Source organism: Antedon bifida, chromosome 9 (assembly GCF_963402885.1).
Source record: "Antedon bifida chromosome 9, ecAntBifi1.1, whole genome shotgun sequence".
NCBI lineage: Eukaryota > Metazoa > Echinodermata > Crinoidea > Comatulida > Antedonidae > Antedon > Antedon bifida.
In genome coordinates this window covers 21,411,539-21,427,582 of record NC_136234.1, presented here as the reverse complement: position 1 = coordinate 21,427,582, position 16,044 = coordinate 21,411,539, and the positions used below count along the sequence as shown (strand labels likewise).

Sequence of the window (16,044 nt, the reverse complement as noted above, 5' to 3'; positions counted from 1 at the left end):
AAAAAGAAACAAGAAAGGAAGAGGAAGAAAATAGCCAAAATAGTAAAATAGAACAGTAAAAAGGAAAAAAAATTAAAAGAGAAGAAATGTAGAAAGGTAAACAAATAAGTTTTCATAAAATAAAGATAAACTATTAGAAGTGAGATGGAAAACGCAAACATAGTAAATATTAAATGTAAAGTAGAAAGGAATAAATAGAAGACTAGTATAAAGATAAATATAACACACCTTATAACAATAGAAAGGACGTATAAGTAAATGATAAACAGATTAATGAAAGAAAAGTTGAAAGGTAAGAAGGAAAGAAAACAAGTAGAGTAGAATGGATGAAAGTGAAGGATAAAAAAATAAGAAAGTAGAAAGTTTGAAAGTGAAGGAAATAAAGAAGTAGAAAGTTTGAAAGTGATGGAAATAAAAGAAGTAAAGTAGAATGGTTAAAAGTGAAGGAAAGAAGAGAAGAAAAGTAAAATTTTAAGAGTGGAGGAAAGAAGAGAAGAAAGTAGAAAGTTTGAAAGTGAAGGAAATAAAATTATAAAGTAAAAAGTTTGAAAGTGAAGGAAATAAAAGAAGAAAGTAGAAAGTTTGGAAGTGATGGAAATAAAAGAAGTAAAGTAGAATGGTTGAAAATGAAGGAAAGAAAAGAAGTAAAATAGAATGGTTGAAAGTGAAGGAAAAAAGAGAAGTAAATTAGAATTGTTGAAAGTGACGGAAAGAATAGAAGAAATTAGAATGGTTGAAAGTGAAGAAAAGAATAGAAGAAAGTAGAATAGTTTAAAGTGAAGAAAATAATAGGAGAAAGTACGAATAGAATAATGAAGAATAGAAGTGAAGAAAAATAGAAATGAAAGGATATAATAGAGGAAAAGTAGAAAGTTTAAAAGTGAAGAAAAGAATAAGTAAAGTAGAATAGTTGAAAGTGGAGAAAAGAAGAGAAGTAAAAGTAGAAAGTGAAGGAAAGAAGAGAAGTAAAAGTAGAATGGTTGATAGAATAGAATAATGAAGAATAGAAGTGAAGAAAAACAGAAATGAAAGGATAGAATAGAAGAAAATGAAGGATATAATGGAGTGATAGAATAGAAGAAAATAGAATAGTTAAAAAAAAGGATAAAATAGAAGAAAATTAAAAAGGCAATAGCAAGGATAAAATACTGTAGAATACAAAATAGAAAAGTACAAATGAAGAGCAGGTAAAATGGAAAGATAGAATAAGAAGTAAAGTAGAATATTTATAAGTGAAGAAGGGATTAGAAACATAGACATTTAAAGGGAAGGATAAAACAGAAGAAAAGTAGAAAGATAAACATGGATAGAATAGAAAGCACGAAATTAAACAGGAAGGATATGATAGAAGAATGTAAGATAAAAGGAGGAATAGAAGAGAAGATAGTTTCAAGACAAATAGAAAGGATAAAATAGAAAAAAAATCAAAAGGTAAAAACGGATAGAATGGAAGAAAAAATAGACATAGAAATGCAAAAAAGGGAAGGATAAAAGTAGGTGAATGGGAGGGATAGTATAGAAGAAAAGTAAAAAAGTAGGATGTAATAAATAGAAAGGAAAATGTAAAGATATGATAGAAGTAAGGTAGAATATTATAAATTGAAAGAGAGAATAGAAGAGTAGAAATAAAAGATATAATATAAATAGAAGGAAAGAGAAGAATATAAGAGGAGGACAAAGAAGAAGTAGATTGAATAAAGTATAGTCCTAATGATATACGAAACAAACCAAGGATTTTAGCAAAATGTAAAATTTAGCAAAAATATTAATTGGCCCTCAAATAGCATTACGATAATATAAGACGAAGAAGCTATGCCGATAGCTGTAGGCTAGAATGAGGAATGAGCAAGAAGGATTAGCAGGAATAAAATGATACAACAAAGTAAGAGTGTAAATAGTTAGAGTTGGGATAGGCATAGACCTACGTTGCAGAAACTATACAACGGTTTGCGTAGAATTATTTACAAAATGCACCGCTCTTTAGGAAACAATCATGGTTATTTTACAAGAAAAGTACATTGTAAATATTAATGCTACATTTTGTGTCAAGTGTCAATATGGTTTTGAAAATAATAATGGAACAAAAGATTATATAAGGAAAATTGCAAACCACTGAAGGATCAACTATAGTAATTACTAAAACTAAAGGTTAAGTTCAAAGTTGTTAAATGTTATTTTTGTGTTTCTACGAAGGCGAAATCATATTATAAAAAATTCGAATTAGGAAACAAGCAATAGATAGAAGAAATAAGAAACAGAACAAAGAATAGGAGATAGAACAGAGTAGAAGAAAAGAATTTATTCGTTTATTGCACACAATAAACCCTACAACCATTTCTGCAAATGGAAATACATGATGCTTCATAACAAAATAAAAACAAAATAATATAAAAAATATCACCAAAATTGAGAATAATCATGCGAATGAAATAAATATTGTTTAGTCGTATTCTGTCATACCAAAAACAATTCTAAAAATAAAAACTTCGTAACTTATTTTGTTTAACTGTTCATTTGATTTAACATCTATATACATTTATAGCGAAATAAAATAAACAGTAGGCAGGCAGATAGTTCTATATACAATAAAATAATGCCTATTAAAAAGGATGGTAACACACCAAACTACTTTGGTGAACTGAGATTCAGTAAGTATATAAATATCTATAGATTTGATTTTGGCATAATTATATTTAATTCACGTGATAATTGATAAATTTCCATCATCTTGTTTGAACTCACGATAATTGGCAGCTTGATTAGGATTTTTACAAAAAGTTCTTTTAGGATATTTGGAATTTCTGTTTTATCCAAGTTTAAGTCTTCAAATTATTTTGGACTCATCATTTCAACGAATTCTGGAAGCAAAAACAGAAAGTAAATAGTAAAAGGAGCATTGATATTTAATGATTATGATGATAAATGAATGAACATAAATTGTTGTAATGTTCAGAGTAGAATAATGTATCCGAAAACGATGACATTAGGGGGACTTTCAATTTGCGACCAAATTACGTCACGATCGTAGTTTCATGCGCATTCGGGAATAGTGGGACGTGTGTCCTCGCACCTCACCTTGACGCAGGTTTTATGGTGTGTAGGTCCAGGCGACGACCAACGACACAAAGATTAACCTGACCTGGGTCGGTAGTCAGTCCTCCGTGGTCGCAAATCAAAAGCAGAAAACATTGTTATTTTACCATGAAAAAGGGTATCCAGAGCAATCTGTTCAGTCTAAATATTTTAGTCTTATTAGGCGCGCTATGTCGCAACACGTGATGATGATGATAGCAAAGGGGATATTTGAGGTTAAAAATAATACAAAATAAATACCTTCATAATTAACTTGTCCATCACCATCCATATCGGCTTGTCTGACCATTTCATCAACTTCTGTGGCCGAGGTTTTAAGACTTGTTAAAACTTCACGAAGTTCTTCGATACTGTAAATAAAATTGTAAAACAGTGTCTACGTATACAGTAGTATGTGTTCATATTATACTCTTCTTGTGGAAGAAAAGAAAAGCCGTAGGCACAAAAGTAGGCCTAGGTTCAAATAAATTAATAAATAGAAATCAAACATCACATCCACGGTACAGCTGCAAACTATAAACATGGGCTAATGTGAGATTATTTAAAGGTTTGGTAAGTTAAGTTAGGTACTGCAGCTTATTATCGAGAAACTACATTCATTGAAAAAATGTTTACGACCAGAGAGTTACGATACCTTATTACACCATTGCCATCTTCATCAAACATTCGAAACGCTTCTCTGAGTTCTTCTTCATCATCGTCCTCGTCTCCATCACCAATTGACATAACATGTGCCATCAACACAAGAAAATCATCAAAACTAATTGATCCATGTTCTTCAAAATAATAATAATTTAAAACAAATTTAAAATCGGTCGCTGGTTCAAACGAGGTAATAATTATTTGTTTTGTCACAGGGAAAATAGCAACATTTCCTAGGTATAAATTTAATAGGCATTAATGAGCTTAGATTGGTTGCGCATTATTTCCCGTTAGAATACATCGACACGTAAGTAGGCGTCGAAACCTAAGTGTTCAATGATACTGTAAAAAAATGGCGTTTTACCAAATAAAAAAAAACCTGACACGATACACCAATAATGGTCGTATGGCAACTTACCGCCACAGCCAACTTCGTCTATCATATGGTCTATTTCATCTTGCGGTGGTTCTTGACCAAGCTTTTTCATTATTTCTTTCAGTACCATAGCCTTTATACATCCTTCATGTTTTGAGTCGTAAGTATCAAATGTTTGTTTTATTTCTGTAAAAATTAAGAATTTCAATATTAACTGTTATCAAACTAAATGGTCGTGGTTGCCTTAGGTGGTCACTACTCTAATAAAATTAGGCTTATTAAGAGATAATTTGCATTTACATTTATCATTGTCATCAGCAGCTAGTCTTAATTGATTGATTCACCAACTAACACATTATTAATATCAACAATACAAACAATAGTTACATTTAGTAGGGGGCATGCTTTGTCTTTTGAGGCGGCGGAGTGCCATCACTCGCCTAACACACTCTTAAACTACCCTTGTGGAGTGCGATTTACAACACACTTAAAGTTAAACTTCTACACACCAAAATATAAACAAAACACCCATAACACCAAAGAATGTATTAAGGAGTGCAATTTGTAGCACAATTTTCAAAAGACAAGACCCGAGTAGGCTCTACTAGGCTCAGGACAATTCACTTCTTTTCAATTTCATTGTTTTAGTGTCGTTCATTTATCTTCTTCGGTAACGGCACTATTGCATTGTCAAACTTAGTTTTTAGATTTTTGAGCGCAACAAATGTTAGCTACTGTTGTTAGCTACCGTATATGTTTGTATAAAAACTGCGGTTGACTGTTACGCATGACTGATCACGACGACCGCTGACCGAAATTCGCGCACGGAATATACGCAAAGTATATAATAGCTTACCTTGAACTTGCTCCTTACTAAAATCAAGTTCGTCTGCCTGTAATTTGAGAATAGAAAGAATGATTATCAATATTAGACTAAAAATAAAATATATACATATATATAAGCGTCACCTCTTCCCCCTGATTTCCGAGGAGCCGTCTTTGTCTTTTAAAATGTTTGTAGTTTTTAAAAATGACAAGAAAACAATTTAACTACTTACTATGCTACCCATTTTGTCTGATGTTTCGAGACCAGCTCAGAGATAGTGTTGTTTCTGAGGAAAAAATCAGATAGTAAGTTACAGGTAAAGACACTGTTTCTTTTTTAGTAGATGCGTTAGATATAATGGTCTGTAAAACACTATACACTTACAAGTTAAATCCTTGTAAGACGAAATGACATATTATACGCAGCTACCTGGCGGCATTAATAATCTATCATGGTTCATTAGTTACAACTGGTGTGACGCGTGGCTATCTACATAAACATGCCAACGTACCAAATATAGGCATTACAGACGGCTTACTGTCATTCCTGTCACACGCCGAATTATCATATCACACTGTGTTTACTCTTGGCACGGGTATCGAATAAATACGACCCTTGTTTATACATATCTTATCGGACTACCATATTATTATGCTCTTAAATTGACAGTACTCGTAGTAAATATTTAGAATAGGGCCTACTATATTATGTTCGTAGCCATTTAATTTTCGATATCACGACAAAAACAAATAATGAATCAGGCCTACATTTCAATTACATGTAACAACGTTGGTTTCTAAAACCACTATTAACGAAACAATTATACGTCATATCTTTGACATAGTTTATCTAAAAAGAATGTTGCACTATCAATGCGGACAGGGTGTATATTTTGGATTTCGTGAGCGTTCAACAAAACACATCACGTTATATATTACCAATAATAATTAGGGAAATTGTATTTTAAACCGCAATACACTACATAAGAAATACAAAAAAAATCACAATCTACAGTCATTTTAAATTGATCATGTATAGATGTACATATTGAATAATAAACAAAAACAGATTGCTATTACTTCTTTTTAGTAGTAGTCAGCTACAAAACACTCACTTCATTCACACAGAAATTTTGAATATATTATTTCATAAATTTTTGTAAATCTAAATTTAATTTAAATAATATATGTAAATCACTTCATTTAGATAATCTGCCAAATGAATTTATTAAATGGGAGTAAATACTGAGATAACTTTTGTACAATTGTCCTACTACTGTACCGCTACTCAAAACTGTCAAAAATAATTCACAATATCAATTATACTATTAAATTAAGGAATGATAACAATTACATTAACACACGACACAAAGTCAAATGTATATATATATATATATTTCCGTAATAATACCTTATTAATAATAAAACATTACTGGGCACAACAAATTTATGACTTCAAACCAAAATAATTATTGTTAATGGGTTAAATTTAAAGAGAAGTAAAAAGTTTGTCCTAAATATACGTTGAAAAATTAAAGTGACGCATACAGAAGCGGGCTACACTACCTTAGAAATGAGTGTCCAAGTTGACAAGTTACCGCTTAGCGAAGGTGAATCTTATCGTAGGCTCAAAGCTGGTAATAAACGGCGCTAGCATCAACTTCGCCAACAAAAGTAAATCTTGTCTGTTCATTGGCTTTGATTGCTCTGCACTGCGGTTCGTCCGCACATCTATCCCACAAGGCTGGCAACAACTATAATATTATCATCAGTTGTTGATGTCAATCCTGGTCGCACATATTTCGCGTTTTTGTCATTCCAAACTCATATAAGATCGTCGAACCAGGGACCGTGGTATAACTACACTAGTGAGAAGTAATTTAATCAAGAGTGCTCATTTGGAACGACCTTTATTATAAACTATTCAAGTTTACTTTTCACATAAAATATAACAGTGATGTTTGTGTTCAAATTGGTCATTTATAATTAAACTGTTAAACTTAATTATTATTAACTAACTATGATTAACAGCCTAATTAATAATTATGGCCATCCACTAAATTTCAATATTTTTATCCAAACATTTTACGCACTGTAGTAAAAAGTGTTAGTATTTTAATTGATCATAAAAATAAAAGGTAGGATAACGTATTTTAAAATGATTATTAATTATGTAAATAATATTTGAAATGATTGTCTTGCTGAAAGTCAAATATTAGTAAATGAACATTTTCTTGATAACATTTAATAAATAAATAAAATAAATGATTTATTTATTTATTGAAAAATAAGAAAAGCATGATAAATCGATTAAAATGAAAAGATTTCAGTAATTAAATAAAATTATAGCCTCGTCTGCTATTTAAAAAATGACATTAAATGTTGTTTGTGTTTAATGAAAAAATAAAACAATAAAGTGCAATCATAATTAGTGTTAATACAAAAAGTGTAATTGTTACCGTATGTATAGCACTGTACACTGTACATTATCAACGCACACACAACATTTATGACTTTTCATAAATCATAGCGCCTAATTAAAACATGGCAACTGCTTTCTTCCGGTAATTATTATGTCTTCTGTCTGGTGACTCAATTAAATACAATCAACTAACTCTATATTTTCATAGATATAGGAAAGGAACATAAGCGACCAAACACAAAACGTGTAACAAAAATGAAGTAACTCACTGAATAACAGAATAATTGTATTATATAAATATATGTATATTTAAATGTAACATGTATACATTTAAGATGAACAACAAAGTTTAAAAATACATAGAGGCTTAAACAGCAAACAGCAGAAATGCTCTCTAGTAGTCTGTCACATACGTAGGCTTAACATTATTCAATTAATTGCTTTGTGAAAATTATGGACATTCGTATTATATAATATTTCGACTGGTCATTACAAATAATGTCAGTGCATAATGCATTATAATGCATAATAATATCAACACTTGATTTATAATTCTGTGGAATGTTAACAATTCAAGAACGCCATTGGCTGCAACTTAAGTGATGTCATGAATATTCGCTAATTGTTCTGGGTAATATTACTGAAGCATGACGCAATGCGGTCAATAATTCATCCAATCAAATCGCTCTATTTTCTAAATTAGATCAAATATTTTGTTTTAGTTGGGAGACCTTTCCTTGGCGTATAGATTTCCTCCCAGGCACAGTTTTCTGACTTTGTTTCGATCCGGCAGTTTGAGATTTATTTCTAGGGCTCTACGGTAGACGAGGTACGGCGTCTGTGTGTAAAATCTAGCATCCGAACAACTAATAATATCGCCTAACAATGTGAGTTTGACGTGCTTAAATAACAAACTAAGTTGTATTAATAACTATTTTAATGTTTTCTACAGCAGCTTCAATTGTTTTATTAGGTTTTATTGGTATTGGTACATCGCAAGTAAACATTTTAGAAACAATTCAGCAATTAATTAAAAAATAAATTGATGATAGGCCTTTTCTAACTTATAATTATGCTTTTAAAATAGGAAGTTCTAAAATAGAATTACCATAATGTTTTTCTGTATAATATTAATATTTATGCAGAGTTTAATTTAAACATTTTTTTTCACAAAAACTAGAACAAGAAAGACACATAAAATTGAAGTGTGTTTTTTTTGTTCAGTTTTATTATTACGAAAAACGTAAAAAAAAATAATTTTTACTAATAGGCCTACAATTTCCTATAATTGTTGATTTCATAAACTGGTCTAATCACAATTTTTGTTTTATATCAATGTTTCATTCGGAATAATATTGCCCCTGCGTAAAATAATGGTAAGTAGATTTAACAAGTTTTAATTGTGTTTACTTATTTTATTACGTCAACCTTGTGTTCGCTCTAATATTCTAAAACTAAGAGGAGTTATTATGTAACGCAAACACGTCATTTGTAACGCAAACACGTCATTTGTAACGCAAAACACGTCATTTGATAATACAAATCTGTGTATGTTTCAAATAATATTGTTTACAGTGTTCTATCTTAATATAAGTTTGTTGTGTTTTTGTCTACTTAAGTATTGTTGATGCTTTTAATATTGATTTCTTATTAATTGTATTGTCTCAACAAAAAGTCATTAATTGCCGTTGTGTATACTAAGTGGATACGTTGCGTAATATTTTATAATAATTTATACGTTCTTGAAAATGTTTTCTTTGCTATTATTAATCATTGTTGATATTTACAATTTAACCTGAATGGAAATTCAATACTGTTGTTTATTTTGTTAGAACATGTTTGTTATTTTCAGATTTTATATAAATGGCAAAGTATTACCATAAATATATTAATGATTATTATTAAATATCACTTGATTGTAAAGCTAAAGATGACTAAATATACGGTAGCATCTAGGTGCCTCTGTTTCGTGTATTAAACAACTTAGGTTGTAAAATTGCAATACTTTAAATATTCTCGTAATGGAACACAAATAAATTAACATAAAAATAAAATGTGAATCCTGTTTATGTTTCTATTTAAATTTTATGTTTATTTTTCAGGGATTCAATACCAGCAAACATGGTAATTATCTTTATTATTTAATTACTCTTTTTGAACTGTTAGGCTAATGTTTATTATTCTTGAAAATAATGTTACAATTACGTTCTTTATTTATTTCCAGTAATATCACTTCATTATTCATTAATACTATACACGATTATATTGTAAAGGAGCGATACATCGCATACACATAGATAAACTATGTACATAATACATAAAGCATTTTAAGTAGGATAATGTATAACATTTTATAATGTTCCTATGATTATGGTTAGTATTATTTTACATATTATTGACGCTATTATTCATAAATAAATTTCGTTTTATTCTATTTCAGGCTGAAGCTTTTACTGATGAACAAATCGCTGGTGAGTTCACATTCATTCATTCCAACTAACTAAACTTGTTGGTAGATAGTAGTATTTTGGATTTTAATACTGGTCTAGTTGTACACTTTTTGAATAGCTATTTGTACGGGGGGCAGCTAACCCCCCTCTTAGTAGATTCGCCTCAATGTTTATGCTTCAGTTATGGGCTGATCATCATATCATATCCTTTTAACGTTGTGTCCCCCATCAACCCTAACCCCATCACCTAGTTTCATGTTTCACTATTTTTAATAATTTGTACTTTAGAAGTATAACAGGATATAAATTCTCTACACTGTTTTGAAATTGAAATTTGTTTGATCAGAGTGTATAGAAAAAGTTTACAGTTAGGCTTTATAAACTACCCTGGATTTCGATGCTGACATTAAGGCTTATCAAAACATATTCCATGTAACATATCTATCTAAATCCCCCATATAGTTGTTGATTCTTGTTTTCTAATTTCACCACAACCACTGAAATCCAAATTAAATTCCAGGTTTCTTTTTTGATGCAATTTTCCAAAACATTTTACTATCAGCTTACAGAAATCAAAACACCCACAGGTGAAATAAAGTAAAATTAGAAATTCTAAACGGAGACATTTATCCAGCTTTAATAAAGAATATAGTAGCAAGTAATGAGTTGATAGAATAAGACACCATAAAAGGCTTAACACAGCATCAGCTATCCCACTGGGAGGGAAATAGAGTTTAAAAATTAGGAACCATAACAAAATTCCTTATAAGCTATTATTAGTCAAAGTAGCCAACGGCTATCAATCTGGCACATTTTAAAAAACGTGATAGCTTTCTTTAAGTGTGAAATAAATTGCCATTTATTGGAATAGTATATAGATAATTATTGTTTACTTCTTTATTATTCGACTGCTTACAAATATTAAATACAAAGCAAAAGGGCAGCGAAGCATCATCACTACTCACCCTCAACCAATTTGAATAATCTTCTATGTTTATGATGCAATTAGGCCTAAAACAGATATAAAGATGATTGCATTGATGATCCTATATTGACATATTTATTTCATAGATCCATTTAAATAGATTTACTTAAACTTATCATTAAGTTCTTGCTTTGTTTTTGGCATAGGCCTACTGTATATTGTTTTGTCTTGGCTAGTGTCATGTTTTTTTATTGTGGTATAAACGCATACTTTAATTTGAATTAATAGAACTTTTTTTGAGGAATCTGCACGCGTTATCTTCTTTAAGATGGTAAATAAATAAAATAAATGTATGTGATTCTATCACTCTACTTTATTAATAAATATGATATGATTTTGATATGACGATATTATTTATTTTTACAGAGATGAAAGAAGCATTTACGCTTTTTGATAAAGATGGCGACGGTACTGTAACAGTAAAGGAACTTGGAACAGTTATGAGATCTTTAGGATCGAACCCATCACAAGAAGAGATTGAGGAAATGGTCAAAGAAGTCGACACTGATGGTCAGTTTAAAAATTATATATATATAGGCCTACACACTTTTATAGCGGTTATTTTAAATTCAAACACAATAATTATCAACACGCTATAGACCTACTAAAATAATATAACTATAAATCATACAGGGTAATTTAATATTCCATGACGTAACCCTCCATTACTTATTTATTTATAGCATTTATAGAATTTTATAGCGGTTATTTTAAATTCAATCGAAATAATTATCAACACGCTTAGACCTACTAAAATAATATAACTATAAAATAGTAATTTAATATTCCATGAGGTTCATTATTTATTTATTTGCTTAATTTTATTTAAGCTTTCTTTAATATTAATTAGAGATGATAGAGAGTCTTTGTGTCTATACTACCTAAATATTAAAACGAAATCGTGTATAAGAAAATAATATTGTTATCATCTAGGCCTATAGCGTACCCCATTGATACAAAAGGCTTACATCAGTTTCATGCACCGATGAAGACCTGGAGCATCGCCTACTAATATCTCCAAATAAGGGCTTGATTTGCCGACAAGGTCAGCACCAGGCTACACAGTGATATGCAACTAGAGCTTACTGTCATTCCAATTAACAACACAGCTGAGATATCATATCATTATCGGTACCACTACGGGATGCGAAATACAGACATCACATACATATGTATATTCATTGCACCGTCCTCGTAATTAATATAATTAAAATCAGGGTTAACACTTAACCATGATTAGAATAATATAATATAATATACAATAGAACTCATCCTTTGGGACACTTCACTCGAGGGTACGAGGGGAAAATAAAATATGTTATTACTATTCAGTCATGGGACACCTATTAAAGGGACAGAGACGCTTCTGAGTGTGTCAAATGTTTGATTCACCCCTATTTAAAGGGACAACATTTTAATTTTATTAATGTAAATACGATGTATTATTGTAATTAGTAGACGTATAGTAGAGTTCAGCGGTTAAATAACTTGTGCCTGTTGGGACTGGATAGGCTACAATTGTACTACAAGTGTACGCAATTTCAATATTCAAGATTTTATTTATTGTCACATAAATAACATAACATTTTTCCAGAGCTTAGCAAAATAATATGTCTACAATTAATTATCGCAACACAAAAATGCATAGATATGACACCTTAACATTTGAATTATAAAGCTGACTCTCATGGTAAAACGAGTCTTTTCTTAAATTCTACGGAACTGTGTACAGTACCATATTGGATGAATAGTATCATTATTAATGTTTAGGAAGAAATATAATTGTTATATAATTTACATCACAGGCTCAGGATCAATTGAATTTGAAGAATTTCTTGTATTGATGGCAAAGAAGACAAAGAAAGACCCAACACAGGAAAACAAAGAAATATTTGGTGTATTCGACAAAGATGGAGACGGTTTCATTACGTAAGTATATTTACATCATAAATAAGTTCTTTATCGCTTTATCGTGAATAAGTGCAATGCATTTACACAGGACCAACGACACGTCTCATGCGAAGGACGTAGAAATGACAGTTATATGTTTAGATACAGCACTGAGAATCGGCATGCGCATCTGCAGACAGTTTTGCAGATATACCTTACCATTACGACATAACATTATTGGATGCATTGTATAAGCGCTGTGGGTCCGTAGAGAGTGTATTAGTTTATAAAGAAGATACACTATTTGTAAATTTAGCTCGCAAATTAAATTCATAATTACAAGTTACTTGTTGTTTAAACAGGGCAAAGGAACTCCACTTTGTAATGACCAACTTAGGAGAGAAGTTGACTGATGAGGACATTAATGATATGATAAAAGAGGCTGACGTAGATGGAGATGGCCAGGTTAGCTTTGAAGGTAAAGTCTGTTCTTAATATTATATGTTTTTAAAATAATGCTCGATGCCTACTTTTTTTAAATACGCGCTTTTTTCAACCTCGCTTTCAATCCGACCCGTGCGTTTAAATAACTTTATATAAGAACAATACATTGGCCTACTAGATTTTAATTCGACGAATTATTAGCGACCGTTGTGATAGAAGATAAAATGTAACATACGCACAAACAGTCACGTACGTTAAAATATGTGCGCATAAAAAATGTGCCGTATGCCATTCTACTGTAGGCCTATGTCCGTAAGCATATTGCTAATTATTGTTAATCTTAAATAATTATACTCTCATTGCCCGCCAGTCGTAACTTTTATGGTTCGAAGATCGACCAACAGGCCGTTAAGTGCCCATGCAAGTACATTTCCTTTCACTGAATTAAACCTCCATCAATGTCATTTCGGTTTCTTTAAAATGATAAGTATTTCCATTTTTGGTCATGACTGTGAATGGTCACGGAATGTCAATTATCAATAACCAGATGTAGTAGTAACTACCTTTACGTATTTGAAGAACTGAGTTAATTAATTGATCGTGATTTTTAATACAAGAAGGGTTACTATGAAAGCTATGGGTTATGTAAACATTTTGTTAATGATATTTTTTTTACTTAAATTGAAAACCATTTTAACGCAAACATGGGCAATTAGATCCCAAATTATTAATTGTGGCGTTTCTCTTTTCTAATATTTAAGAACAATTTTATTTTTTATTTCTCAGAATTTTGTTCCATGATGTCGTACAAATAGGCTGTGAACGATAACCAAGATGTGTTGATTTTACTATATCTTTATATTTAATATATTTATAATGTCGCATTTACTGCATGTTGGAGATCATGTTGATTTATACGGTGAAATTATGAAGGTTTAGGAGTGAATTCTCACTCTTAAAGAGTGAACGGTAAATGATAACAACAAATTTAAATCTTTGCCGTTTACCTCAATTATAACAGTTATTCAAATTCTATCTTTACTGAATTACTGATTATTTTCAATCGTATAATGATTAAAAAAATCTGTATAAATTTTGTTTTGATTTAATCGATTCAAACAGTTTCAGTCTTTAATCGATTGCTTTTTTATATCAGCTAGATTTATAAAGCAACAATTCAATTTGAATGGATAATTCTGTATTATTACCCAGATTTTACAGTTTGCAAATGCAGCAATGTATATTAAATGTTTTCTATGATAATCATTGTTTAGTGTCTGATTTGCTTTCTTGTAGTTTTCTATTCTAATATATATTTATTTATTTATTTATTCAATATATCGTAATCGCAGCACAAGGCTGAATTAAAACAATATTAACATGATAATGTACACATCAAAAGGACAAAAAATCTAAAAAATTACAAATATAAAAATATAAAGGTACAAAATTCCAAGAATCGATAAAAAATATACGAAATTGACTAAAAGTAGCACCAAGCACGCGAGGAGAAATTCCATATGACGACCAATAAAACAAGAATCATTTAATCATTTAACTTGTCATTAAGGAGTTTGGCGAGAAAGGTTAGTATTATAGAATTCAATCGCTGTGATCTGAAACTGTAGCTGACTGAGCACGGTAATAGGCCTACATGAGTCATACACAGTTACATTGTGCATTGGTAAAAATCAGTTAATAACATTCTTCTCCTTCCAAACATCATACCAATGAATTTCCCGCAATCATATCCAGTAGATCTTATAGTTAATGTGATAGGGCCTAGGCCTAATTGTTCGCGCGAAATAACGTCAATAACAACACTCGACTGGCACTGATTTATTATTTAACGTATTTCATACTTGGTTGTATTGTAATTCAAATTATGTCCTACATAGTGCAAATATCTATTATGTGAAACTATACAACCATGATGAAAAACTTAATATTCATAATATTACCTATTTTCAAATACAAATTGCAACGTACCTTATTTGTATTGGAATGCTAATGATTTTATCAATCTTGTAATTCTTTTAATTTCATTTTTCATAATTAAGTTGCTGTTTTAAATGGATATGAGAATGTCATATTCTCCCTTTTTTCTTTCAACATCTATATTTTTGTAATTGTGAGTAAAGCTTAGATAAATAGGAATCATCAAACTACGTTTGATTGCCAGAGTGATTTTATAATGACAGGTCAAAACGAATGCTCAATATGTTATACTGATCTAAACTCTGGTGGTGAAACTTGGAAATGTAGTCAGTGTATACTGACTGTCCACTTATCGTGCATACTGCGTTGGTATCGCACTTCGTACAATCGAACATGTCCGCAATGTAGATTTCCTATGTCTGAACCGTCTGGTATTAATGAGATGTTATTCGCCGAATCTGATAGAAGTTGGATTCGTGCGTTTGAATTCTATACCTAGGCGATTCATTATCCATGGTATTAATTATCTTAGGAATTGAGTCAGTTATTCAATGACTCTAGAAAGTTACTTGGAAGTGACTTTTTGACTAAAATCGATGTTGCGTAAATAACAGGTCCAGAATTGTCTATTGTACTACTACTACTGTCTATCCGATTGAAATTAGAAGAACTTTTGAAGAACCAATAATAAGATTATTTATTCCAACCCACTATCATAATGGTACACTAGGCATCGTAATCAACGATTTTTACGGCATACTATATACAGTACGTGCTGTCATTAATATCAGTTTTACCAAAGAAACATTTTACTATAAAACATTTCTCATCCCCCGTGCTCAAACCCAAAGATATGCCAAAAGTGCTATAACAATCAATATAATTCTTTACCTATTATTCATATTCTTTGATATAATGTACAATCATATGTTTACGTCACAATGTGCTTTTATCAACTTTTATTGTGTGCCTGTGGGAT

The 16,044-nt window shown here is 30.5% G+C and overlaps 2 protein-coding genes and 1 long non-coding RNA gene across 4 annotated transcripts; 2 read left to right on the top strand and 1 right to left on the bottom strand.

Moving 5' to 3' along the window:
• Nucleotides 1-341: 341 nt before the first annotated feature.
• On the top strand, nucleotides 342-683 carry LOC144851463 (uncharacterized). Its single transcript, XR_013614183.1, has 3 exons — nucleotides 342-362; nucleotides 404-463; nucleotides 613-683. It is a non-coding gene; the product is annotated as an uncharacterized LOC144851463 (long non-coding RNA).
• A 1,601-nt stretch (nucleotides 684-2,284) lies between these two features.
• On the bottom strand, nucleotides 2,285-6,670 carry LOC144851462 (calmodulin, striated muscle-like). The gene is made up of 7 exons (XM_078708952.1): nucleotides 6,503-6,670; nucleotides 5,170-5,223; nucleotides 4,968-5,004; nucleotides 4,154-4,297; nucleotides 3,728-3,869; nucleotides 3,334-3,443; nucleotides 2,285-2,858 (listed from the first exon to the last, which is right to left on the bottom strand). Exons 2-7 carry the CDS (start codon nucleotides 5,179-5,181, stop codon nucleotides 2,830-2,832), a joined length of 474 nt encoding a protein of 157 aa, XP_078565078.1. The 5' UTR covers nucleotides 5,182-5,223; nucleotides 6,503-6,670; the 3' UTR covers nucleotides 2,285-2,829.
• A 1,408-nt stretch (nucleotides 6,671-8,078) lies between these two features.
• LOC144851816 (uncharacterized) lies at nucleotides 8,079-14,393 on the top strand. 2 transcript variants are annotated; one of them, XM_078709447.1, is made up of 7 exons: nucleotides 8,079-8,187; nucleotides 9,461-9,482; nucleotides 9,799-9,829; nucleotides 11,160-11,303; nucleotides 12,599-12,722; nucleotides 13,046-13,161; nucleotides 13,914-14,393. In XM_078709447.1, the coding sequence occupies exons 2-7, from the start codon at nucleotides 9,480-9,482 to the stop codon at nucleotides 13,940-13,942; spliced, it is 447 nt and encodes a 148-aa protein (XP_078565573.1). In that variant the 5' UTR covers nucleotides 8,079-8,187; nucleotides 9,461-9,479; the 3' UTR covers nucleotides 13,943-14,393. The 2 variants fall into 2 exon arrangements, with proteins under 2 accessions (XP_078565573.1, XP_078565572.1); XM_078709446.1 differs by having other exon boundaries at nucleotides 8,118-8,245.
• The last annotated feature ends 1,651 nt before the right edge of the window (nucleotides 14,394-16,044 follow it).

Excerpts from the sequence above, each read along its gene's own strand:
- LOC144851462 (XM_078708952.1), bottom strand. Across the intron at positions 3,870-4,153 it reads AGACGAAGTTGGCTGTGGCG|AACATGGATCAATTAGTTTT; the intron begins GTAAGTTGCCAT and ends ATTATTTTGAAG. Across the intron at positions 2,859-3,333 it reads TGGACAAGTTAATTATGAAG|AATTCGTTGAAATGATGAGT; the intron begins GTATTTATTTTG and ends TTTTGCTTCCAG.
- LOC144851816 (XM_078709446.1), top strand. Across the intron at positions 9,483-9,798 it reads ATTCAATACCAGCAAACATG|GCTGAAGCTTTTACTGATGA; the intron begins GTAATTATCTTT and ends ATTCTATTTCAG. Across the intron at positions 12,723-13,045 it reads GATGGAGACGGTTTCATTAC|GGCAAAGGAACTCCACTTTG; the intron begins GTAAGTATATTT and ends TTGTTTAAACAG.